Source organism: Oncorhynchus kisutch, linkage group LG16 (assembly GCF_002021735.2).
Source record: "Oncorhynchus kisutch isolate 150728-3 linkage group LG16, Okis_V2, whole genome shotgun sequence".
NCBI classification, from domain to species: domain Eukaryota; kingdom Metazoa; phylum Chordata; class Actinopteri; order Salmoniformes; family Salmonidae; genus Oncorhynchus; species Oncorhynchus kisutch.
The window spans coordinates 13032772-13059108 of record NC_034189.2 but is presented as its reverse complement, the minus strand read 5'-3'; the positions used below and the strand labels follow the sequence as shown (position 1 = coordinate 13059108).

At 46.3% G+C, this 26337-nt stretch overlaps 2 protein-coding genes across 3 annotated transcripts; one reads left to right on the top strand and one right to left on the bottom strand.

Moving 5' to 3' along the window:
- The first annotated feature begins 165 nt into the window (after nt 1-165).
- Nucleotides 166-3122, top strand: LOC109882640 (ribonuclease kappa-A). The gene is made up of 3 exons (XM_020474737.2): nt 166-787; nt 1275-1357; nt 2036-3122. The coding sequence occupies exons 1-3, from the start codon at nt 710-712 to the stop codon at nt 2178-2180; spliced, it is 306 nt and encodes a 101-aa protein (XP_020330326.1). The 5' UTR covers nt 166-709; the 3' UTR covers nt 2181-3122.
- Nucleotides 3111-24394, bottom strand: LOC109882634 (arachidonate 5-lipoxygenase-like). 2 transcript variants are annotated; one of them, XM_031791813.1, is made up of 15 exons: nt 24343-24394; nt 20549-20695; nt 19836-20037; nt 19529-19610; nt 19248-19370; nt 16835-16941; nt 14853-15025; nt 12693-12836; nt 12356-12559; nt 7189-7275; nt 6751-6920; nt 6458-6579; nt 6076-6176; nt 5688-5858; nt 3111-5146 (listed from the first exon to the last, which is right to left on the bottom strand). In XM_031791813.1, exons 2-15 carry the CDS (start codon nt 20693-20695, stop codon nt 4967-4969), a joined length of 2013 nt encoding a protein of 670 aa, XP_031647673.1. In that variant the 5' UTR covers nt 24343-24394; the 3' UTR covers nt 3111-4966. The 2 variants fall into 2 exon arrangements, with proteins under 2 accessions (XP_031647673.1, XP_031647674.1); XM_031791814.1 differs by lacking the exon at nt 24343-24394 and adding an exon at nt 24038-24283 and having other exon boundaries at nt 3166-5146.
- Between the last annotated feature and the right edge of the window lie 1943 nt (nt 24395-26337).

Below are 26337 nucleotides of genomic sequence, written 5' to 3'. Positions count from 1 at the left end.
TTGTAGCGAATAAAGGAAAATAAATATTGTAATGTCATGTTATCTTATAGCAGTGGCAACATAATAACATACGTGAGGTTTCAAAAACTTTATAGCTACATTTCGACACAGTTATTAAGGGTGCGTTCGTAAATGCACTCTGGCAATCTACTCCGATTTCAGAACACTCTCGTCCGAGTGTGCCAGAGGGAAGAAGAATTGAGGAATTTGTGAACACGCAACAGCTGTTGAACATGCAATGTCGGCAACAGAAAAAACGTTATTAAATTGTTGCCAGCAGCACAGTTACAGTCACCGACACTTTATATTTTCCACTGTTTAAAGATGCTAACTAACGTAGCTAGCTAGTGTAGTTTAATGTTTAGCTAGCTTGGTTGCAATGCAGGCTGTGTGCGTAATTCCATAATAAGTGGAATTTAAAATATTTTAAAATATTCTTAGTTAAATACACATATTTCCATAAACATCATCGCTGTCAATTTTAGCAACGTTTTTTATTCTTGAACATATCCATTGAAAAAAGTTTTTCCGGTTTCCATAAGTCACCTGACACACTGGTGACTGAGGTCGAGCTCCTCGGAACAACTGGTTAGACGACAAACAGCTGCCCAAGTACCTTTTTTTCTACTATTTAACTTGAGAACTACGACAGTTCCCGTAGTGATAAAGTCTACTTTTGAGTTTACGTCGTCGTTTGAGTCGTTAAACTATGGTTTCGTGTTTATTTTGCGGTCCCAAGTTGGCCGCCTGCGGTATTGTCATCAGCATCTGGGGAGTCATAATGCTGGTAATGTAACTTGTAACTTATAGTACAGTGGTTTTAGTTGCTTATTATCAGAATGTGTACAGTGATTGTTAAGTGACTCGGTTATTGATAGACAACCGAGATAGTATGGTAATGTTTTTTTTTAATTGCATATGACAATGTGTGAGCCCCAGCTCAGTATACATAACGTTAACTAGCTCGTTCATTACAGCTGGATTGTAATAGCTATCTATCGCTTGGTTTGCCTCATTAAGACCTAGACAGACCGGTACTGATGGTGTTTGTTGTGGTGTTATCCTACAGCCACTGACTATATATGCTTCTTGTAGTCAAATAAACTCTCTAGATTTGAGAAGTGCAGTTTCACTTCAGGGTGTTTGTTCTACTCATGACATTCACATTTGTTCTAGTATTATGCACTCCACTGCTGATACAAGCAAAATAAGACATACTACTACTGTCATTTACTCCCTACAAATAATCGCTCTCTGTCTGTCTCTCTCTCTAGGCAATGTTGGGTATTTTCTTCACCACCCACTCTGCAGTGCTGATAGACGATGTGCCTTTCAAAGAGGAAGACATGCACAATGAGTGAGTCCACACACAGTCACACAGTCAGTCTCTGGCCACCTGACTCACAGTGGAAGAATAGCGTCAGAAATGTCACACTCAAGAGACACACATGTGGCTCTAATGTAACATAGGTGAGGATACACAGTAGAGTAGTGTGTGTGTGTGTATATATGTTCAGGATGGTTCTGGTGTAGCTTTCTCTCCCTCAATCCTATCCTTATTAATTAGGGGAGGAAACTCAAAACTGATCCTAGGAGGCTGGATGCTGTTGCTTCTTTTAAGGGAATATACCACTCAAATTATTTTTTTATTTTATTAGTCCACTGTTGATACAGTGCCAAAATGTTTGGCATGTCAAGTTAAGAAGTGTCACTTGCCGCATCAATGCATATTGCATCATCATGATGGGGCAAGAGACACTTTGCTTCTTGAAAGTCCAAAACTTGACTGCTGACAAGCAAAACATGTTGGGACTGTGTCAACAGTGGACTAATGAAACGGATACCAAAATATAGTTTGAGTAGAATTTTCCTTTGTGTTTTGATTTACTTGCCTTGATTTATTACTTTCAGCTCCTTGTGGAGTAGTGGGCTTCAACAGTGCGTTTTTAGTGTCTCGGTTTTTCCAATTTGTCACCTGTGTCCCTTTCCCACTCTTCTTCTCACCCCTTGACCCCTGTCCCTCTCTCTCTCCCAGTCAAGATCCTCCCCACAACATCTACAAACTCTATAACCAGGTTGGATACAACTGTTTCATCGCAGCTGGTATCTATGTGCTGGTTGCCGCTCTCTCCTTTTGCCAGATTAAACTCAACCATCGCAAGGAGTACATGGTACGCTAGCACCACCTACTGGACTAGCAATGGTACTGCAGGACTGATACCACCTGCTGGACTAGCCCTGGTACTGCAGGCTGCAGCACCACCGCCTTACACTGTCTGGAGAAGTCTTTTTCCATACATGTTCTGTTTTAAATATGAATGAATGGTAACCAGGGTTGGGGCTGATTCCAGACAATTCAGGAAGTACCCTGAAATTCCAATTAGGAAAATTTTGAATTGGAATTTGGTTTACTTTTTTAATTGAAATGGAATTGACCCAAGCCCTGTTGGTAGCATTGTTATTGTCTGCCTTGTGTCCTGATTCTCCACACTTCTCCCAAAGTGTGCACTTGTACAGTCGCCATCTTGGACTTAAGCATGGGATTGATGTAAGCGTTGTCTGGAGTTTCCAGAACTCTTAAATCCATGGGCGGGAGTATGCAAGTGCACACTTTGGAAGAATTGGGAGTAAGCCTATGTGTATGATCAATATATTTGTTAATCACTAACACCGTGCTATTATTAATCTACTGAAATCAAATCACCAGAGTTGTATTATTTCCTTGCTAGCATCTACAGAATTAGGAATAATAAGTGCTTTATGTTAATTCACTGTGCCTGTCTTCCCCTCAGGTAAAAAAATCTGGCAATTTCTCAAATTATAGTTGTATTTGTTTGAAGCCTTAACTTGTTTTAGAAGCTGCACAGAAGTTTGAACTTCTAGTGTTTTTTTAGAACTTCTAGAATGTTGTGCCTTACTATGTGACAAACAACAGCTTCTGTATGTTCTATTCTAATCTAGTGCCTTATTGGACAGAATGCTAATTTCTCTGCTTTCTCATGGACTGTTCTGTCAGATCTCTTGGCTTTTTAGTTTTGGAAATCTAATCAAAAGTTTTGAATTTTGTTCAGCCTTGATACAGTTTGATGTAATAAATCCTGATTGTTGAGTAGTTTTAAAAATAACGTTTTATTTGAGTAGGGTCATAAACGTGCAGCGGGGGGGTGGGGTGCAGGACGGAGTTCGGGAATCCCTGCTCTATAGTGATGCTGTTCACTATGCAGCTGGGCAGTAGGAAAAGGTAAGGCAGCTCCAGTCCCTGGTTTTAATCTATATAGTATGTATCAGTGAAGGCTTCACAGGGGAGGACCATCCTCATCAGTGAATTTCAGAAAAATAGTGAAACATTAAAGTTAAAACTATACTAAATATATTCACATGCCTCCAAATAATTGATTAAAACACATTTTTGCAAGAAAGATCTACAGTAGCACCATAGTGTAGCTGGTGGACATCTAGTTTCCCTCCTTGGGGTAAATTGACTTCAATACCAAAACCTAGGAGAATTGTGGTTCTCACCACCTTCCATAGATTTACACAGTAATATTGAAAGGTTGGAGGACATCCTCCGGAAGTTATCAGAGCTCTTGCAGCATAAACTGACATGTTGTCCACCCAATCAAAGGACCAGAGAGTTAATCTAGTGCTGAAAGCATAAACTACAGCTAGCTAGTAGTTTAGTTGAACAGTGAATGCAGTTAGCTTGTTTAGCCTAGTCAAGGTACGCTTTTGGTTCTGTTATTACATCGAACCAAAAAATATAAACGCAACAAGCGTTGGTCCCATTTTTCATGAGCTGAAATAAAAGATCACAGAAAAACATTTACATCCCTGTTAGTGGGTATTTTTCCTTTGCCAAGATAATTCCTCTACCTGACAGGTGTGGCATATCAAGAAGCTGATTAAACCGCATGATCATTACCTTATGCTGGGGACAATAAAAGGTCACTAAAATGTTCAGTTGTCACACAACACAAATGTCTCAAGTTTTGAGGGAGTGTGAAATTAGCATGCTGACTGCAGGAATGTCCACGAGTATTTAATGTTAATTTCTCTACCATATGCCGGCTCCAATGTCGTTTTGGAGATTTTGGCAGTACGTCCAACCGGCCTCACAACCGCCGACCACATGTATGACGACATGCGCAAGCAGTTTACTGATGTCAACATTGTAAATAGGTTATGGCATGGGCAGGCAGAAGCTACGAACAGCCAACACAATGGCAATTTTAATGCACAGAGATACCGTGACGAGATCCTGAGGCAAATTGTCGTGCCATTCACGGCCCCATGTGGCAAGGATCTACACACAATTCCTGAAAGCTGAAAATGGCCCAGTTCTTCCATGGCCTCCATACTCACCAGACATGTCACTCGTTGAGCATGTGTGGGATGCTGTGGATCGACGTGTACGACATCGTGCAATTTTAATGCACAGAGATACCGTGACGAGATCCTGAGGCAAATTGTCGTGCCATTCACGGCCCCATGTGGCAAGGATCTACACACAATTCCTGAAAGCTGAAAATGGCCCAGTTCTTCCATGGCCTCCATACTCACCAGACATGTCACTCGTTGAGCATGTGTGGGATGCTGTGGATCGACGTGTACGACATCGTGTTTCAATTCCCGCCAATATCCAGCAACTTCGCACAGCCATTGAAGAGGAGTGGGACAACATTCCACAGGCCGCAATCAACACCCTGATCAACTTTATGCGAAGGAGACGTGGTGCACTGCATGAGGGAAATGGTGGTCACACCAGATACTCATTGGTTTCCTGATCCACAACCCCTATTTAAAAAATATATTTTTTTGTGTGTCCAGATGCATATCTGTATTCCCAGTCATGTGAAATCTATAGATTAGGGCCTAATGAGTTTATTTCAATTGACTGATTTCCTCATATGAACTGTAACTCAGTAAAATCTTTACAATTGTTGCGTTTATATTTCTGTTCAGTATATCATATAGTGATGCTGTTCTCGATGCGGCTGGGCAGGAGGAAAAGATAGGGCAACTCTAGTCCCTCGTTCTGGGTCAGGATGTGTTCCTCTATCCCCTTCAGTTCCTGTCTGAACTTGTCAATCACCTCCTGGGCCTGGGACTCTGTGAAGTACTGCTCCCGGTACTGACCCAATGGAATCTGAAGGAAGGAGGGAGAGCGAAGGGGAGAAGGAAGAGAGGAGGGAGAGGGGAGGAGGGTGTGTAGGGTTAGTATGTGCTTGGGTCTCAGTAAAGTACTGCTCCTGGTACTGACCCAATGAGAAAAATAGGCGAAAGGAGGAAGAGTAAGGCTCTATACTGGTCCTGACCCAATGGGACCTGTAGAGAGGGGGAACTAAAAAGCATGAAAAGAGAGTGGAGAGGAAATAGTCTATCTGCAGATGTACCAATGTGCTGTTGCCCTACGTCTGGGAATTCCCGAGACTAGAGAGAAAATGCAAAATGGAGAAGTGAAGAATCCTAGCTTGAAATATTTACATTTAGCTATATGAATCTCTGGTTTTATTTTATGATTGTAAGTACAGGGAGTGTTGCTTTTTTCACCGTGCCTTGTGATCAGAGTTTACCCATCTATGTTTATAACCAAAGGTGGGAAAGAAGAGGTGGGAGACGAGCGTTGCATTCTAGTTTCATCCCATTTCATACTATAAATGTGACCCACTGTTGTTGTTTTAACTTACTGCGTCCGGTTGTGGCCGACCCAGGTGCCATGTGATCGCCATCTCCAAACATGTTTGGCTGACGTCTGGGAGGGTGTCCATGATCATCTCCATGGTAACAGCGTCCTTATCCGTCGGGGGAGGGTGGCGCATTGTGCACGGGGTGTTGGGTACCCACGCACACCAGTCAAACTATGTTAGAGTGAGATGAGTAACTTAATAGGTGTGTGTGTTGTTGTTGTTTTTACTATTCTTGTGGGGACCAGACAGAAGTCTCCACAAGAATAGTAAACAAACAAAACTTTGAGCTAGGATAGGATAAATGGTTATGGAAAATAGGATTTGGAATGGGACTGAATTGTGTGCTCCCACAAGGTTAGCTGTACAAGACTGTGTGTGTGTACTGTACCTGTCCATTGTTGGTGGCTGCATGCTGTGCTGAGCTTGTGAAGATAGCGACACTCAGCAGTGTGATCAGCTCTGTCTTGTTGTGTAGTTCCCTGGCCAGACCTGAGAGGAAGGACACATCAGTCAATATTACCCAGTAAGAAATCATCATTATCAACTAAGGGTCCATCCGTAGCGCTGAAGATCTTTGTTGCAGCGCGGTTGACATTTAAAAGGTCATTTCGGATTCAGCAGACATATGCAGCATTTTCTGAGAATGCAATTCCACGAACACGGTAACGTTGCCTTTAAATGTCAACCACTCTGCCATGCAGATCTTCCACGCTTACGGATTGAATCCAGTCCTGAGTCTGAGGAGGTGGGGGTAGTGGTGGATGACTGACCAAATCTGGGCACATCAACGAAGCCCTCCTCAGCGATGTCCTTTATCCAGGCCTGCAGCTCAGTGTCCTCCACTACATCACTGTCATAATGGTAGTACAGTGACACCATCCCTGAGACAAAACTGGGGAGGGAGAAAGAGAGAGGGTGGGGGAGTGAAATAGCTTATTTTCCCAATGTGCATTTCAACATATCCATATTTCAGGCCTGAAGACCATGTCCTCTCCCTGCTTTCCTCCGACAATCTTAAAAACAATATTTCTGTGGTCATAAGGAGTGGTGATGGATATTGTACCTGTGTATGGCGTCCCACAGTATCAGGCTGTATTCCCTGTAGAAGTAGTTTCTGAGCTTGGTGGCTCCGCGCTGCTGGAAGTCCTGGTAGGGCTGCAGAGAGCGGTAGGTCAGGACTTTGTACTCATTCTGGGCTAGGATCAGAAGCCCCTCTCCTCCTGTAGACACCACCTGGAGGGACAGTATTTCATCATCAATTATACTCTTGTCTATGTCAAAACTATTCTATGTTTTTAAAAAACATGTTGTTTCTGAAGCTGCCTCAATACAAAAATATAGGGTCAGTTGAGCCCTCAAGATACTGGGGTCCTGTGTGGCACCAGGGTTGCGGGTTCAATTCCCACGGGGGGGGGGGGGGGGGCTGTACGAAAATGTTTGCACTCTACTGTAAGTGTCTGCTAAAATGTAAACAAGGAATAGAACGGTAAGACTGACATACCCTTTTGAAGATGCCGTCGGGTGAGAGGAGCTGAGTGCGCCCCCTGCAGTTAATCTCCAGAGTATAGCGTAGGTGAGGAGCCAGGAGCTACAGTAGAGGCAGAGAGAGGGGTTAGCCACACCACACACCACCAGGTGAGGAGCCAGGAGCTACAGTAGAGACAGAGAGAGGGGTTAGCCACACCACCGCACCACCAGGTGAGGAATCAGGAGCTACAGTAGAGACAGAGAGAGGGGTTAGCCACACCACACACCACCCCACCACCAGGTGAGAAGCCAGGAGCTACAGTAGAGACAGAGAGAGAGGGGTTAGCCACACCACACACCACCCCACCACCAGGTGAGAAGCCAGGAGCTACAGTAGAGACAGAGAGAGAGGGGTTAGCCACACCACACACCACCCCACCACCAGGTGAGGAACCAGGAGCTACAGTAGAGACAGAGAGAGAGGGGTTAGCCACACCACACACCACCCCACCACCAGGTGAGGAACCAGGAGCTACAGTAGAGACAGAGAGAGGGGTTAGCCACACCACACACCACCACACCACCAGGTGAGGAACCAGGAGCTACAGTAGAGACAGAGAGGGTTTAGCCACACCACACACCACCCCACCACCAGGTGAGAAGCCAGGAGCTACAGTAGAGACAGAGAGAGAGGGGTTAGCCACACCACACACCACCCCACCACCAGGTGAGAAGCCAGGAGCTACAGTAGAGACAGAGAGAGAGGGGTTAGCCACACCACACACCACCCCACCACCAGGTGAGGAACAAGGAGCTACAGTAGAGACAGAGAGAGAGGGGTTAGCCACACCACACACCACCCCACCACCAGGTGAGGAACCAGGAGCTACAGTAGAGACAGAGAGAGAGGGGTTAGCCACACCACACACCACCCCACCACCAGGTGAGGAACCAGGAGCTACAGTAGAGACAGAGAGAGAGGGGTTAGCCACACCACACACCACCCCACCACCAGGTGAGGAGCCAAGAGCTACAGTAGAGACAGAGAGAGGGGTTAGCCACACCACACACCACCAGGTGAGGAGCCAGGAGCTACAGTAGAGACAGAGAGAGGGGTTAGCCACACCACACACCACCCCACCACCAGGTGAGGAGCCAGGAGCTACAGTAGAGACAGAGAGAGGGGTTAGCCACACCACACACCACCAGGTGAGGAGCCAGGAGCTACAGTAGAGACAGAGGTGTTAGCCACACCACACCAGGTGAGGAGCCAGGAGCTACAGTAGAGACAGAGAGAGAGGGGTTAGCCACACCACACACCACCAGGTGAGGAACCAGGAGCTACAGTAGAGACAGAGAGAGAGGGGTTAGCCACACCACACACCACCAGGTGAGGAACCAGGAGCTACAGTAGAGACAGAGAGAGAGGGGTTAGCCACACCACACACCACCAGGTGAGGAACCAGGAGCTACAGTAGAGACAGAGAGAGAGGGGTTAGCCACACCACACACCACCAGGTGAGGAACAAGGAGCTACAGTAGAGACAGAGAGAGAGGGGTTAGCCACACCACACCACCACCAGGTGAGGAACCAGGAGCTACAGTAGAGGCAGAGAGAGGGGTTAGCCACACCACACCACCACCAGGTGAGGAACCAGGAGCTACAGTAGAGACAGAGAGAGGGGTTAGCCACACCACACCACCACCAGGTGAGGAGCCAGGAGCTACAGTAGAGACAGAGAGAGGGGTTAGCCACACCACACACCACCAGGTGAGGAGCCAGGAGCTACAGTAGAGACAGAGAGAGAGGGGTTAGCCACACCACACACCACCAGGTGAGGAACCAGGAGCTACAGTAGAGACAGAGGGAGAGGGGTTAGCCACACCACACACCACCAGGTGAGGAACCAGGAGCTACAGTAGAGACAGAGAGAGAGGGGTTAGCCACACCACACACCACCCCACCACCAGGTGAGGAACCAGGAGCTACAGTAGAGACAGAGAGAGGGGTTAGCCACACCACACACCACCACACCACCAGGTGAGGAACCAGGAGCTACAGTAGAGACAGAGAGGGTTTAGCCACACCACACACCACCCCACCACCAGGTGAGAAGCCAGGAGCTACAGTAGAGACAGAGAGAGAGGGGTTAGCCACACCACACACCACCCCACCACCAGGTGAGAAGCCAGGAGCTACAGTAGAGACAGAGAGAGAGGGGTTAGCCACACCACACACCACCCCACCACCAGGTGAGGAACCAGGAGCTACAGTAGAGACAGAGAGAGAGGGGTTAGCCACACCACACACCACCCCACCACCAGGTGAGGAACCAGGAGCTACAGTAGAGACAGAGAGAGAGGGGTTAGCCACACCACACACCACCCCACCACCAGGTGAGGAGCCAAGAGCTACAGTAGAGACAGAGAGAGGGGTTAGCCACACCACACACCACCAGGTGAGGAGCCAGGAGCTACAGTAGAGACAGAGAGAGGGGTTAGCCACACCACACACCACCCCACCACCAGGTGAGGAGCCAGGAGCTACAGTAGAGACAGAGAGAGGGGTTAGCCACACCACACACCACCAGGTGAGGAGCCAGGAGCTACAGTAGAGACAGAGAGAGGTGTTAGCCACACCACACCAGGTGAGGAGCCAGGAGCTACAGTAGAGACAGAGAGAGGGGTTAGCCACACCACACACCACCAGGTGAGGAGCCAGGAGCTACAGTAGAGACAGAGGTGTTAGCCACACCACACCAGGTGAGGAGCCAGGAGCTACAGTAGAGACAGAGAGAGAGGGGTTAGCCACACCACACACCACCAGGTGAGGAACCAGGAGCTACAGTAGAGACAGAGAGAGAGGGGTTAGCCACACCACACACCACCAGGTGAGGAACCAGGAGCTACAGTAGAGACAGAGAGAGAGGGGTTAGCCACACCACACACCACCAGGTGAGGAACCAGGAGCTACAGTAGAGACAGAGAGAGAGGGGTTAGCCACACCACACACCACCAGGTGAGGAACAAGGAGCTACAGTAGAGACAGAGAGAGAGGGGTTAGCCACACCACACCACCACCAGGTGAGGAACCAGGAGCTACAGTAGAGGCAGAGAGAGGGGTTAGCCACACCACACCACCACCAGGTGAGGAACCAGGAGCTACAGTAGAGACAGAGAGAGGGGTTAGCCACACCACACCACCACCAGGTGAGGAGCCAGGAGCTACAGTAGAGACAGAGAGAGGGGTTAGCCACACCACACACCACCAGGTGAGGAGCCAGGAGCTACAGTAGAGACAGAGAGAGAGGGGTTAGCCACACCACACACCACCAGGTGAGGAACCAGGAGCTACAGTAGAGACAGAGGGAGAGGGGTTAGCCACACCACACACCACCAGGTGAGGAACCAGGAGCTACAGTAGAGACAGAGAGAGAGGGGTTAGCCACACCACACACCACCCCACCACCAGGTGAGGAACCAGGAGCTACAGTAGAGACAGAGAGAGGGGTTAGCCACACCACACACCACCACACCACCAGGTGAGGAACCAGGAGCTACAGTAGAGACAGAGAGGGTTTAGCCACACCACACACCACCCCACCACCAGGTGAGAAGCCAGGAGCTACAGTAGAGACAGAGAGAGAGGGGTTTGCCACACCACACACCACCCCACCACCAGGTGAGAAGCCAGGAGCTACAGTAGAGACAGAGAGAGAGGGGTTAGCCACACCACACACCACCCCACCACCAGGTGAGGAACCAGGAGCTACAGTAGAGACAGAGAGAGAGGGGTTAGCCACACCACACACCACCCCACCACCAGGTGAGGAACCAGGAGCTACAGTAGAGACAGAGAGAGAGGGGTTAGCCACACCACACACCACCAGGTGAGGAGCCAGGAGCTACAGTAGAGACAGAGAGAGGGGTTAGCCACACCACACACCACCCCACCACCAGGTGAGGAGCCAGGAGCTACAGTAGAGACAGAGAGAGGGGTTAGCCACACCACACACCACCAGGTGAGGAGCCAGGAGCTACAGTAGAGACAGAGAGAGGTGTTAGCCACACCACACCAGGTGAGGAGCCAGGAACTACAGTAGAGACAGAGAGAGGGGTTAGCCACACCACACACCACCAGGTGAGGAGCCAGGAGCTACAGTAGAGACAGAGAGAGAGGGGTTAGCCACACCACACACCACCAGGTGAGGAACCAGGAGCTACAGTAGAGACAGAGAGAGGGGTTAGCCACAGCACACACCACCAGGTGAGGAACCAGGAGCTACAGTAGAGGCAGAGAGAGGGGTTAGCCACACCACACCACCACCAGGTGAGGAACCAGGAGCTACAGTAGAGACAGAGAGAGGGGTTAGCCACAGCACACACCCCCAGGTGAGGAACCAGGAGCTACAGTAGAGACAGAGAGGGGTTAGCCACACCCCTCCACACTAGGTGAGGAGCCAGGAGCTACAGTAGAGACAGAGATAGAGGGGTTAGCCACACCACACAACCACCAGGTGAGGAGCCAGGAGCTACAGTAGAGACAGAGAGAGGGGTTAGCCACAGCACACACCCCGAGGTGAGGAACCAGGAGCTACAGTAGAGACAGAGAGGGGTTAGCCACACCCCTCCATACCAGGTGAGGAATCAGGAGCTACAGTAGAGGCAGAGAGAGGGGTTAGCCACACCACACCACCACCAGGTGAGGAACCAGGAGCTACAGTAGAGACAGAGAGAGGGGTTAGCCACACCACACACCACCAGGTGAGGAACCAGGAGCTACAGTAGAGACAGAGAGAGGGGTTAGCCACAGCACACACCCCCAGGTGAGGAACCAGGAGCTACAGTAGAGACAGAGAGGGGTTAGCCACACCCCTCCACACTAGGTGAGGAGCCAGGAGCTACAGTAGAGACAGAGAGAGAGGGGTTAGCCACACCACACACCACCAGGTGAGGAGCCAGGAGCTACAGTAGAGACAGAGAGAGGGGTTAGCCACAGCACACACCACCAGGTGAGGAACCAGGAGCTACAGTAGAGACAGAGAGAGGGGTTAGCCACAGCACACACCCCCAGGTGAGGAACCAGGAGCTATAGTAGAGACAGAGAGGGGTTAGCCACACCACTCCACACTAGGTGAGGAGCCAGGAGCTACAGTAGAGACAGAGAGAGGGATTAGCCACAGCACCCCCCCCCTCCCTACCTTATATACTGGATGGACGGCAGGTAGCTGTCGTAATGTTGACACACAGAACACCTCCACCACCAGGTGAGTTCTCAACAGGTGGGACAGGAGCTGGAACACCTGGAACTCTGAGTGACGGACCCAGATCTTGGCCAATAGCCAGGCCAGGGGCGGGTTTTTAGGCAGGAAGATGGGCGTGTCCAAGCCAGGAGTCTGCCCTAGCTGGAGAAGAGGGGGGATAGATAACGTGTATGTTTATGGCTTTACTATTCTTGTTGAGATTGAGGCTGTTCTGAGGGAAAAAGGGAGTGCAACTCAATATTAGAATAGTGTGTGTGTGTGTGTCCAGCCCTACCTGTATGGCGATGGGTATGAGTCCCTGGTCTGGGTGTTCATACAGCAGACAGAGAGGAGCAGCGATGTACTGTGGTTTCCCTCTGATTACGTTGGTAGGAACACCATCCATGATGGCATAGTCTACCAAGTAGATGTTACCCGCCTAGAGAGAGCATGAAAATATGCAGAGACGTTGAGGTTAGGGTTGAGACTAGGGTTAGGGTTGAGACTAGGGTTAGGTTTGAGACTAGGGTTAGGTTTGAGACTAGGGTTAGGTTTGAGACTAGAGTTAGGGTTGAGACTAGGGTTAGGGTTGAGACTAGGGTTAGGTTTGAGACTAGGGTTACAGTTGTGACTAGGGTTAGGGTTGAGACTAGGGTTAGGGTTGAGACTAGGGTTAGGTTTGAGACTAGGGTTACAGTTGAGACTAGGGTTAGGGTTGAGACTAGGGTTAGGGTTGAGACTTGGGTTAGGGTTGAGACTAGGGTTAGGGTTGAGACTAGGGTTAGGTGTAAGACTAGGGTTAGGGTTGAGACTAGGGTTAGGGTTGAGACTAGGGTTAGGTTTGAGACTAGGGTTAGGTTTGAGACTAGAGTTAGGGTTGAGACTAGGGTTAGGTTTGAGACTAGGGTTAGGTTTGAGACTAGGGTTACAGTTGAGACTAGGGTTAGGGTTGAGACTAGGGTTAGGTTTGAGACTAGGGTTAGGTTTGAGACTAGGGTTACAGTTGAGACTAGGGTTAGGGTTGAGACTAGGGTTAGGGTTGAGACTAGGGTTAGGTGTAAGACTAGGGTTAGGGTTGAGACTAGGGTTAGGGTTGAGACCAGGGTTAGGGTTGAGACTAGGGTTAGGGTTGAGACTAGGGTTAGGGTTGAGACTAGGGTTAGGGTTGAGACTAGGGTTAGGGTTGAGACTAGGGTTAGGGTTGAGACTAGGGTTAGGGTTGAGACTAGGGTTAGGGTTGAGACTAGGGTTACGGTTGAGACTAGGGTTACGGTTGAGACTAGGGTTAGAGACTAGGGTTAGGGTTGAGACTAGGGTTAGGGTTGAGAATAGGATTAGGGTTGAGACTAGGGTTACAGTTGAGACTAGGGTTAGGGTTGAGGCTAGGGTTAGGGTTGAGGCTAAGGTTAGGTCTAAGAGGGTTTCTGTTTATGCTGGTATCAAACCTTGGGTTTTACGGGCCTGTTTTTATATTGTACATCAGACTGTTCTAGAGAGGGTGAGAGAACATGATAGACCGAAAGCTCCGAGGGGTCACTCATGACAGTTCAGCAACAGGAGGAAGACAATTATTGATAAAGTGTAAAACAAGTTACATTTTAAAACAAATGTTATATAATAAAATCATAAAACATGCAAACTGGATCAATTAAATAAATCATTAAATAAATACATAATTGGATATCCCCCCAAGAGATGAAGGGAAGTGCTCCAAAGATAAGTGCTTGATATAATAATATTTAATATAAAAAAGACAAAACCAAATTGATCAAATAAATACATTCTTTGAACTTCTTCCTCTCTAGGTTTAGGGTGGAGGGTGGAGTTAGGGTTGAGGGTGGAGTCAGGGTTGAGGGTGGAGTCAGGGTTGAGGGTGGAGTCAGGGTTGAGGGTGGAGTCAGGGTTGAGGGTGGAGTCAGTGTGAGGGTGGAGTCAGGGTTGAGGGTGGAGTCAGGGTTGAGGGTGGAGTCAGGGTTGAGGGTGGAGTCAGGGTTGAGGGTGGAGTCAGGGTTGAGGGTGGAGTCAGGGTTGAGGGTGGAGTCAGGGTTGAGGTGGAGTTAGGGTTGAGGTGGAGTTAGGGTTGAGGTGGAGTTAGGGTTGAGGTGGAGTTAGGGTTGAGGTGGAGTCAGGGTTGAGGGTGGAGTCAGGGTTGTGGTGGAGTTAGGGTTGAGGTGGAGTTAGGGTTAGGGTTGAGGTGGAGTTAGGGTTGAGGGTGGAGTTAGGGTTAGGGTTGAGGGTCGGGTTAGGGTTAGGGTTGAGGGTGGAGTTAGGGTTAGGGTTGAGGGTGGGGTTAGGGTTAGGGTTGAAGGTAGGGTTGAGGGTGGAGTTAGGGTTGAGGGTGGAGTTAGGGTTGAGGGTGGAGTTAGGGTTGATCCAGGATATGGACATGAAGCTAGCATTAGGGTTAGTATAGGGTGGCATTTGGAATGCAGACAGAGAGACAGAGGGGCCCCACCTTGAGTTCCTTCTCAAGGGTGGTTCTTGGGGCCAGCGACCCCTGCACCATGTCTCCAGAGACGGGGAAGTTTCCCGGAAGCTTCTTGCACCGCTGGATCATTCTGGGGTTTGAACCGTTCAGACACTGGTACCCGAAGAACGAGTCTTCCTTCCAGTGCTCCATACAGTATTCTGGAATCATAGGGAGAATCAATTTATCAATCACAAAATAAAAAAAGTACTGTCTGAATAAACAATTCTTAATAAACAATCTACACAAATATATAATAGGACTGACAGGGTGAAGACAGAGAAGATTTATTCCGTACAGATGTAAGATCTTAGTTTGACCAGTTTGCAACAGCAGGAACATTATCCTGCAGCAACAGGAAATGTGAATGATTATGTGGATTATAATTCATGGACATTTTTTGTAAGGGTTGATACATTTTTCATTAGGGCAAATCAAGTCTGACATGTTAAAGTGGAATAGACCAAACTTTAGAAGCCTTTTAAAACCTTGGATACCCTTCAAGTTTGCATTTACAGCTGTGCAGAAAAAATTGTAAGCAACAAATAGTGATCTGTAGTGTCAGAATGTTAATACATGGACTATATATTGAAGGAGAAACAATTGTTTAATCAAAGATTGAAAATGCTATATACTGACTGAGTTACACACACTGGTGTTGCAATATTCAGAGGCCTCACTTCCCCAAAAATACAGGAAGAGACAGCTATAAAAAAAAAGTGTTGGCCTATACTCTACGAGGACTAGCACCTCTAACTCTAATAAAATACATGCCCAAAAGTATGTCGAACATCTCACTCCAAAGTGTGTCGAACATCTCACTCCGAAGTGTGTCGAACATCTCACTCCGAAGTGTGTCGAACATCTCACTCCGAAGTATGTCGAACATCTCACTCCGAAGTATGTCGAACATCTCACTCCGAAGTATGTCGAACATCTCACTCCGAAGTATGTCGAACATCTCACTCCGAAGTATGTCGAACATCTCACTCCGAAGTATGTCGAACATCTCACTCCGAAGTATGTCGAACATCTCACTCCAAAGTATGTCGAACATCTCACTCCAAAGTATGTCGAACATCTCACTCCAAAGTATGTCGAACATCTCACTCCGAAGTATGTCGAACATCTCACTCCAAAGTATGTCGAACATCTCACTCCGAAGTATGTCGAACATCTCACTCCGAAGTATGTCGAACATCTCACTCCAAAGTATGTCGAACATCTCACTCCGAAGTATGTCGAACATCTCACTCCGAAGTATGTCGAACATCTCACTCCGAAGTATGTCGAACATCTCACTCCAAAGTATGTCGAACATCTCACTCCGAAGTGTGTCGAACATCTCACTCCAAAGTGTGTCGAACATCTCACTCCAAAGTATCATGGCCATTAATATGGAGTTGGTCCCCCCCTTTGCTGCTGTAAAAGCCTCCCCTCTTCTGGGAAGGCTTGATGTAGAAGGCTTTCCACTAGATGTTGGAACATTTCTGCGGGGACTTGCTTCCATTCAGCCACAAGAGCATTAGTGAGGTCGAGCCTGGCTCGCAGTCGGCATTCCAATTCATCCCAAAGGTGTTCAATGGGGTTAAAGTCAGGGCTTTGTGCAGGCCAATCAAGTTATTCCACACTGATCTCAACAATCTCATTTCTGTACACTTCACAATAACATCACTTACAGTTGACCGGGGCAGCTCTAGCAGGGAAGAAATGTTACTAACTGACTTGTTGGAAAGGTGGCATCCTATAACGGTGCCACGTTGAAAGTCTAGCGATGCGCGGGTTGACTCATAACCCCAGTCCCCACGGTTATATCCCACAGGGCGGACAGTTTTGGAGTCATTAAATAGTGTGTGTCTGAAGGGCGGGCGGGTTGAATACTTTGGCCATGTTGTGTACCTGTAGGATTACGTACAACAGTACCCACAATGCTCTATTCAGTAGTCTATTTATGTGCCACTGTACTCTACCAGATATGGGGCTCCTGAGTTTCCAGAAGCATCGTTTGAAGTCTTCCAGATTGTCCCATGACTTCCCAAACCTGATGGCTAGCTTCTTCAAAGACAGCTCTAGAAGACTGAGAGGGGGGAAGGAATGAGGGATGGGGTGGGAGGGAGGAGAAAAAGAGAGACAACAGGAAAAAACATTTTCAAACACATTTTCTTAAAATAAGGAAGCTACTACAGTTGAAGTCGTAAGTTTACACACACATAGGTTGGAGTCATTAAAACTAGTTTACATACACTTAGGTTGGAGTCATTAAAACTAGTTTACATACACTTAGGTTGGAGTCATTAAAACTAGTTTACATACACTTAGGTTGGAGTCATTAAAACTAGTTTACATACACTTAGGTTGGAGTCATTAAAACTAGTTTACATACACTTAGGTTGGAGTCATTAAAACTAGTTTACATACACTTAGGTTGGAGTCATTAAAACTAGTTTACATACACTTAGGTTGGAGTCATTAAAACTAGTTTACATACACTTAGGTTGGAGTCATTAAAACAAGTTTACATACACTTAGGTTGGAGTCATTAAAACTAGTTTACATACACTTAGGTTGGAGTCATTAAAACTAGTTTACATACACTTAGGTTGGAGTCATTAAAACTAGTTTACATACACTTAGGTTGGAGTCATTAAAACTAGTTTACATACACTTAGGTTGGAGTCATTAAAACTAGTTTACATACACATAGGTTGGAGTCATTAAAACTAGTTTACATACACTTAGGTTGGAGTCATTAAAACTAGTTTACATACACTTAGGTTGGAGTCATTAAAACTAGTTTACATACACTTAGGTTGGAGTCATTAAAACTAGTTTACATACACTTAGGTTGGAGTCATTAAAACTAGTTTACATACACTTAGGTTGGAGTCATTAAAACTAGTTTACATACACTTAGGTTGGAGTCATTAAAACTCATTTTTCAACCACTCCACAAATTTCTTGTTAACAAACTATAGTTTTGGCATGTCGGTTAGGACATCTACTTTGTGCATGACACAAGTAATCTTTCGAGCAATTGTTTACAGACAGATTATTTCACTTATAATTCACTGTATCATAATTCCAGTGGGTCAGACGTTTACATACAATAGGTTGACTGTATCTTTAAACAGCTTGGAAAATTCCAGAAAATTCTGTCATGGCTTTAGAAGCTTCTGACAAATGGTGTCAATTAGCCCGAGTCAATTGGAATTGGAATAAACACCATGGGACCACGCAGCCGTCTTACCGCTCAGGAAGGAGACGCGTTCTGTCTGCTAGAGATGAACGTACTTTGGTGCGAAAAATGCAAATCAATCCCAGAACAACAGCAAAGGACCTTGTGAAGATGCTGGAGGAAACAGGTACAAAAGTATCTATATCCATAGTAAAACGAGTCCTATATCGACATGACCTGAAAGGCCGCTCAGCAAGGAAGAAGCCACTGCTCCAAAACCGGCATAAAAAAGCCAGACTACGGTTTGCAACTACACATGGGGACAAAAATCATACTTTTTCGAGAAATGCCCTCTGGTCTGATGAAACAACAATAGAACTGTTTGGCCATAATGACCATTGTTATGTTTGGAGGAAAAAAGGGGAGGCTTGCAAGCCGAAGAACACCATCCCAACCGTGAAGCACGGTGGTGGCAGCATCATGTTGTGGGGGTGCTTTGCTGCAGGAAGGACTGGTGCACATCAAAAAATAAATGGCATCATGAGGTAGGAAAATCATGTGGATATATTGAAGCAACATCTCAAGACATCAGTCAGGAAGTTAAAAGCTTGTTTGCAAATGGGTCTTCCAAATGGACAATGACCCCAAGCATACTTCCAAAGTTGTGGCAAAATGGCTTAAGGCCAACAAAGTCAAGGTATTGGAGTGGCCATCACAAAGCCCTAACCTCAACCCTATAGAAAATGTGTGGGCAGAACTGAAAAAGTGTGTGCGAGCAAGGAGGCCTACAAACCTGACTCAGTTACACCAGCTCTGTCAGGAGGAATGGGCTCAAATTCACTTGTAGAAAGCTTGTGGAAGGCTACCCGAAACGTTTGACCCAAGTTAAACAATTGAAAGGCAATGCTACCAAATACTAATTGATTGTATGTAAACATCTGACCCACTGGGAATGTTGTGAAATAATTAAAAGCTGAAATAAATAATTATCTTTACTATTATTCTGACATTTCACATCCTTAAAATAAAGTGGTGATCCTAACTGACCTAAAGCAGGGAATTTGTACTAGGATTAAATGTCAGGAATTGTGAAAAACTGAGTTTAAATGTATTTGGCGTATGGTGTATGTATACTTCCGACTTCAACTGTATATTAGGCAATGTGGGAAGTGCATAAGGGGGGGGGGGGGGGGGTCTGTATGACTCACGCGTAGTGTAAGGAGCTCTCAAAGTCACTCCTCTTCTCATTGTCGAAGCGAACATCCTGATGAAGGTCTGCCTCGGTCTTCGCATCAATACACTTGGGAATCCCAGGAGCCCATGCAACCCATCTGGATAAACAACAGACAAACACAACCGCAAGAACTTGGCTCAGTTTCTCGAGGGATTGGAATTGAGATGTGTGTGTGTGTGTATTCATGTCTGTGCATGTACACATACTGTAAATGGATGCATATGTCTCTAACAACATTTCTGTAATGTAACTGACCTGTATACCGCCTGTCTCTCCTGCAGTTCTGCTTTTCTGTGAGCCAAAAGCTGAGGAGAGGTGTCGTCACTGAGTCTCATTGCTGAAGGAGGGAGTGAGAGAGAGCAGGGGAGAGAAAGAGAACAGGATACAGACAGAGAGATGACTCACTCACATCCTTCTCTAACCTCTATTTGACCTTCATCCTTTGTTTTCACCCAATTTAGGACACAGATCTAGGATCAGCTTTCTCACCCCAAAACCTAACCTTTATCACAAAACTTGAGATCGGTAGCTTGAAGGGCAACCTCTTTGTTTTACCATTTACCTGTGCCTTCTCGTAGCTCCACCTTGACATCTCCTATGAGCCAGCGGTAGCAGGGGAAGGTGAGGGCTGTACCGCCACCTGGTGGCGCCACGGTGACATAGAGACAGAACCAGTTATCCTCTACCCAGTACCTCTGTTTCTCCAGACGCACCAAAAGGACACGACCCAGAGGACCCGGGCTACGCACCTTGTATTCATCCACCTGGAGGGGAGGGAGGGAGCGGGTGATGGGGAGGGAGGGAGCGGGTGATGGGGAGGGAGGGAGGGGGAGATGGGGAGGGAGGGAGGGGGAGATGGGGAGGGAGGGAGCGGGAGATGGGGAGGGAGGTAGCGGGAGATGGGGAGGGAGGGAGCGGGAGATGGGGAGGGAGGGAGCGGGTGATGGGGAGGGAGGGGGAGATGGGGAGGGAGGGAGCGATGGGGAGGGAGGGAGCGGGAGATGGGGAGGGAGGGGGAGATGGGGAGGGAGGGAAGGGAGGGAGGAGATGGGGAGGGAGGGAGCGGGTGATGGGGAGGGAGGGAGCGGGAGATGGGGAGGGAGGGAGCGGGAGATGGGAGGGGAGATGGGGAGGGAGGGAGGGGGAGATGGGGAGGGAGGGGGAGATGGGGGGAGGGAGGGAGCGGGAGATGTTATACTGATCCTTTTGAGTGAGAGAGAAGGGTTGGGAGCATGAATTCACACACACACACACACACAGTGCTGCCATACTCACCGCTCCTCTACAGAAGTCCAGTCCAGGGTTATCCAGTGTTGTTCTCTCGCTGTCTCCTTTCTCTCCCACCAGAGTAATGTATATGTAGTTATTGGTCCCTGAATACTCTGATGTGCCTGTAGCAACTGTCACATTATACTCCTCCATCTAACACACACACACACACACACACACACACAATATTGACAAAACATTTTATGACCTCCAAAATGACAAAACACTGTCACCACATCTACTGGCAACTTGGCATGCAATGCCCTGTTGTAGTGGAGGAACGAGCCTACATCTGTGTGCCTAAGGGTCAATTCTACCGAGGAGTCTAAGGACATGCATGGATGAGTAGCCTACATCAGTTAGACAGTTATGAGAACACACCTGTTAGGAACATACCTGCACCTCTAGACTTACAATGGAGGGAAAATACACCCTCAAGCTCTAAAATCACCTTGACATATGAAGGGACAGATTAAGTAACTTAATAAAAGTGTTCTATGTGTATCATACCGGGTACTGTAGATACACTCAGTACCCCCATGAGGACATCCAGCTAAACAGGTAGATACACTCAGTACCCCCATGAGGATATCCAGCTAAACAGGTAGATACACTCAGTACCCCATGAGGATATCCAGGTAGATACACTCAGTACCCCCATGAGGATATCCAGCTAAACAGGTAGATACACTCAGTACCCCCATGAGGATATCCAGGTAGATACACTCAGTACCCCCATGAGGATATCCAGGTAGATGCACTCAGTACCCCCATGAGGACATCCAGGTAAACAGGTAGATACACTCAGTACCCAATGAGGATATCCAGGTAGATACACTCAGTACCCCATGAGGACATCCAGGTAAACAGGTAGATACAGTCAGTATCCCATGAGGACATCCAGGTAGATACACTCAGTACCCCCATGAGGATATCCAGCTAAACAGGTAGATACACTCAGTACCCCATGAGGACATCCAGGTAAACAGGTAGATACAGTCAGTACCCCCATGAGGACATCCAGGTAGATACACTCAGTACCCCATGAGGACATCCAGGTAAACAGGTAGATACAGTCAGTACCCCATGAGGATATCCAGGTAGATACACTCAGTACCCCCATGAGGATATCCAGCTAAACAGGTAGATACACTCAGTACCCCCATGAGGATATCCAGGTAGATACACTCAGTACCCCCATGAGGATATCCAGGTAGATGCACTCAGTACCCCCATGAGGACATCCAGGTAAACAGGTAGATACACTCAGTACCCAATGAGGATATCCAGGTAGATACACTCAGTACCCCATGAGGACATCCAGGTAAACAGGTAGATACAGTCAGTATCCCATGAGGACATCCAGGTAGATACACTCAGTACCCCCATGAGGATATCCAGCTAAACAGGTAGATACACTCAGTACCCCATGAGGACATCCAGGTAAACAGGTAGATACAGTCAGTACCCCCATGAGGACATCCAGGTAGATACACTCAGTACCCCATGAGGACATCCAGGTAAACAGGTAGATACAGTCAGTACCCCATGAGGATATCCAGGTAGATACACTCAGTACCCCATGAACACATCCAGGTAAACAGGAAGTGGAGCTGGGAAAACACCTCTCTCTTACCTCACTTTAAGCTGTTGTTTGCACCTGTGCTTTTGGATGTCATGTTTTCCTAGTGTGTAGTCGGTTCAGCTCTTTCCCTACAGTGATATCACTTATTAACTTATGTTGCCTCCAAAATGGCACCCTATTCCCTATGTAGTGCACTACTTTTAACAGGTCCCTATGGACCCTGGTCAGAAGTAGTGCACTATATAGGGAATAGGGTGCTATTTGTGAAGCAACCAAAGAGTGTTGCTAAGTAGTTTCGTATTGGCTCAGTTGGTAGAGCAGTGCTTGCAACACTGGGGTTGTGGGTTCAAGTCCCATGGGAATGGACTACTGTAAGTTGTTCTGGGTAAGAGTGCCTGCTAAATGATTAAATGTGAAAAAATGCAGTGTAACTCTCACAGAACAGGTTATGTTTGCCTGTGATACGGTGTGGGTGGTGCCATTGGTATTAAACAATAGCATTGAACAGTTGCACAATCCCGTGAAGGCTTTCTTCAGAATTTACTTCAACAGTCAAGTAAATTAATACCCACATGCCTTGGGGCAAGTGCTATTTTTATTCTATTACCGCGAAAACAATGGGGAGACAACGATGTCAAATGTATTTACATCAGCTGATATCTCAAAGTGCTATACAGAAACCCAGCCTGAAACCCCAAACAGGAAGCAATGCAGATGTAGAAGCAGCTAAACAGAAATATCACATCTTTGTGTAGAAAGATTGGTGTCGGTGTTCTATTATAATAGCATTCTAAGGGTATTCCAATCCTTCAGGCATTAGAATTTACTGTGAGAGTTGAGCCAGAATTCTATTAATGTATTCTATTAATTCTATTTCTATTATCACCCCTTTGTGTCAGTGGTATTTGTGTTCTATCATAGCATTCTGGGAGTAACCCAATCCTTTAGTCTGTAGTAGACTGTACGGTGAGAGTTGAGCCAGCTAGCCGATTAACTGGAACAGTGGCTCATTGTGAAATACATCATGCACCAGTTGGTGGTATTCATGTAGTTTTAAAAGGTTGAAACTATCAGCTTTAAAAAGGTTTTCCCCATTAAGAGGCAATAGTGCTCTGCTGCGTGGTTCTGTACATAGCTTGTTCCGAAGACAATGATGAAAAGACGGCATTCGCAACTTGAGAACAACATAATGTCCACAGTCCCTGTCCTACAACCTGGTCTCAAAGACTACCACCGCAAAACTTCTGCTTTTCAGCCATAGAAATGCAGAGATATTTCTGACACCAAGCATTGCCATAAAGGGAATTACTGTGTGCTATTGTGTTTGTCATGTTTAAATTACAACATAGTGCAGATTCAAACACAATATGTTAAGTCAACCATTCGGATGCAGGTAGTTATGACACTACACAGTCTGGTTTTAGTCTCGTACACCACATTATGAGTAACGACTGTAGTTTACAGAACTACACGGTCTGGTTTTAGTCTCATACACCACAATATGAGTAACGACTGTAGTTTACAGAACTACACGGTCTGGTTTTAGTCTCATACACCACATGAGTAACGACTGTAGTTTACAGAACTACACGGTCTGGTTTTAGTCTCATACACCACATTATGAGTAACGACTGTAGTTTACAGAACTACACAGTCTGGTTTTAGTCTCATACACCACAATATGAGTAACGACTGTAGTTTACAGAACTACACTGGTAAGAACTACCACTGCACAGTCTCACATCTATATCTATACTCTCAGTTCTCCTCAAATGACTGAACAGAGGATTTCAAGTTCATACTGTTCAAAGCGTTCTATACTTGACCTTGTGTTTCAGTCTGTTTCTACCTTGCATTCCCGGAGGTACAAACCCAGTCCACAGTAAAAACAAGAAGGTAAAAGGACATACCTCAGCTGTTAGTGAAAGGAACAGAAAGTTCACTGTCTAATGTTTCTCTGTGTCTCTTTCCCCCTCTGCTTTGTTTCTGTGTCAGTAACTCTCCCGCTCTTCCCTCCCCTCTCTCTGAAATCTCACAGACAGTTAGCTTGTTCACACTACTGAGCACCAGTTCAGTGGTCCAACTGCAATCTGCTATGTTGCAAACATCCTCTCTGATGAGACCACATCTCTCCCTTCCTCGTTCATTTACATGGTTTTACTACCTGTCCACATTTCCAAACTAATGAATTGGCTTCTCACTCTCTCTTTCTCACTTTGTTTAGGTCTACACACACCCGTCCTCTGCTCCCCCTTCCACTCTCTCGCACAAGGAAGCACACCAACGAGTCCCTACAGACAGATAAGGTTGACAAACTATCACTATCGGAGAGATCTTTCAAAACCTGCAGTCCAAAAATATGTAAACACAACAAGCATCGCTCCTCAGCATACATCTCCATACAATAGGTTACGCACTGTTATATAGAATGTTGTATTAGTGTAATTTCAGATGTCCTCTTTAGACAACCCCTGTAGGGAAGTCTAATACCGAGAATTTAAAAAAAGGAAATGCATTCGGAGAAAATATGACTTGACATTCAAATTAGGTTCTCAACATACAGTACCAGTCAAGTTCGGACACACCTACTCATTCAACATTGTAGAATAATAGTGAAGACATCAGAACTATGAAATAACACATAGCTAGAAAAGTTAGATAAGTTACAGAGGACTATTATTTGTCTGTGGCTTTAGACCTGCAGCAGTAAACATTTCAGTTAAAACGCATCAATAAATAAATACAAACATATAGTACCAGTCAGAAGTTAGGACACACCTACTCATTCAAGTGTGCAAAGGTGTCAAACGTCAATAAATATGTTTTTATTTCTTTAACCATTTTTTGGTTACTAAAGGATTCCATTTTTGTTATTTCATAGTTATTCTAGAATGTAGAAAATATTAACACTTGCAACTGGTACTGCATGCCAACAAGCATCCTGTTAGTCACTCTGCTAATAGCTTCTATGCACAGCCTGGACTCAGGGGTAGACGTAACATAAGCAACGTAAATCCTGGAAAACTCCAATTAGTATCATACTGTATGATATGTTTCCGGTGGTATGTATTCATTTGTGGATGTCCATCATCCATTACAAATGATATGTTAGGAAATGCAATTTGTACAATATGTTACAAATTCCAATGTGTTGTGGCTAATGTTGGCTAGGTGGCCAACGTTAGCTAGGCTAGGGGTTAGGAGTTAGGTTAAATGGTTAGGGGAATTGTTAGCTAACATGATAAGCAGTTTCAAAGTAGCTAAAAAGTAGTAAAAGTTGCTAATTAGCTAAAATCATGAGATTCTAACACACAACCTTTGGGTTGCTAGACGTTCGCGTTATACACAAAACTGTCCAACCACCCTACTTTCATTTTGGCCTTAAGTAATCTTCTGTCTTATGTAACCATACCAAATGTAACCTATCATAATAATTAGAGTATTCCGGACTTAGTTTACTATGTTACATCTAGTCTGAGACCAGGCTGCTATCTAAAATGTGGTCTGAGAATATCTATAGATTGTCTGCCGTGTGTGTTCAGTCCAAGTGGGAGAGATCAGACGTTCTATTTTGTCATGTGTAGAATCTCCATCCTGTGGATTAGAATCATGTCTGTTCTAAACATTCCATCATTCTGAAACATTCTGTAGTGTTCTACAGAACACAGCTGTTCCATTCTACTCCCCTCAGACCAAATCTGCAGCCTAAACTGTCAAGAAGCACCCCCCAAATGGTGACGTCATCCCTAGAATGTGTGTGTGTGTGCGCGTCAGACATTCTGACCGTCTCAGTCTGTTACATCTTCCACCAACCTAGATACATATATGTTCCTAGCACTCGACTGGCCCAAGTCAGAGGGATAGAGGAAGCTACACACACACTACACAAAATGGGTGAAGACACAGAAACAACAGTCACACTTCATGAAGAACTTAAGACCTTTCAGTCAAGATGCCCCAGGTTATAACCTAGTGTCAACATGGTACTAGATGGTCTACTAGTGAATGTCCTTCCATTGGCTTCTTGCCAGTTGTGCTTATCATTGGTTTATCATCGTCTGGTCACACAAGACACTTCCGGGACCTTTCAGTCAAGGTGCCCAATGGCTACTGATAGTTCTGCTATGAGTAATCTTGGTTAGCCCAGAACTAAAATCTTTACGATGTCTGTCCACAAGAGACTATGAGTTGAGTACTAAAATGATCACAG

Excerpts from the sequence above, each read along its gene's own strand:
- LOC109882640 (XM_020474737.2), top strand. The coding sequence starts at position 710 with ATGGTTTCGTGTTTATTTTGCGGTCCCAAGTTGGCCGCCTGCGGTATT. Across the intron at positions 788-1,274 it reads TCTGGGGAGTCATAATGCTG|GCAATGTTGGGTATTTTCTT; the intron begins GTAATGTAACTT and ends CTCTCTCTCTAG. Across the intron at positions 1,358-2,035 it reads GAGGAAGACATGCACAATGA|TCAAGATCCTCCCCACAACA; the intron begins GTGAGTCCACAC and ends TCTCTCTCCCAG.
- LOC109882634 (XM_031791813.1), bottom strand. The coding sequence starts at position 20,695 with ATGGAGGAGTATAATGTGACAGTTGCTACAGGCACATCAGAGTATTCA. Across the intron at positions 7,276-12,355 it reads CCGTCCATCCAGTATATAAG|CTCCTGGCTCCTCACCTACG; the intron begins GTAGGGAGGGGG and ends CCTCTACTGTAG. Across the intron at positions 5,859-6,075 it reads CAGCCACCAACAATGGACAG|TTTGACTGGTGTGCGTGGGT; the intron begins GTACAGTACACA and ends ACTCTAACATAG.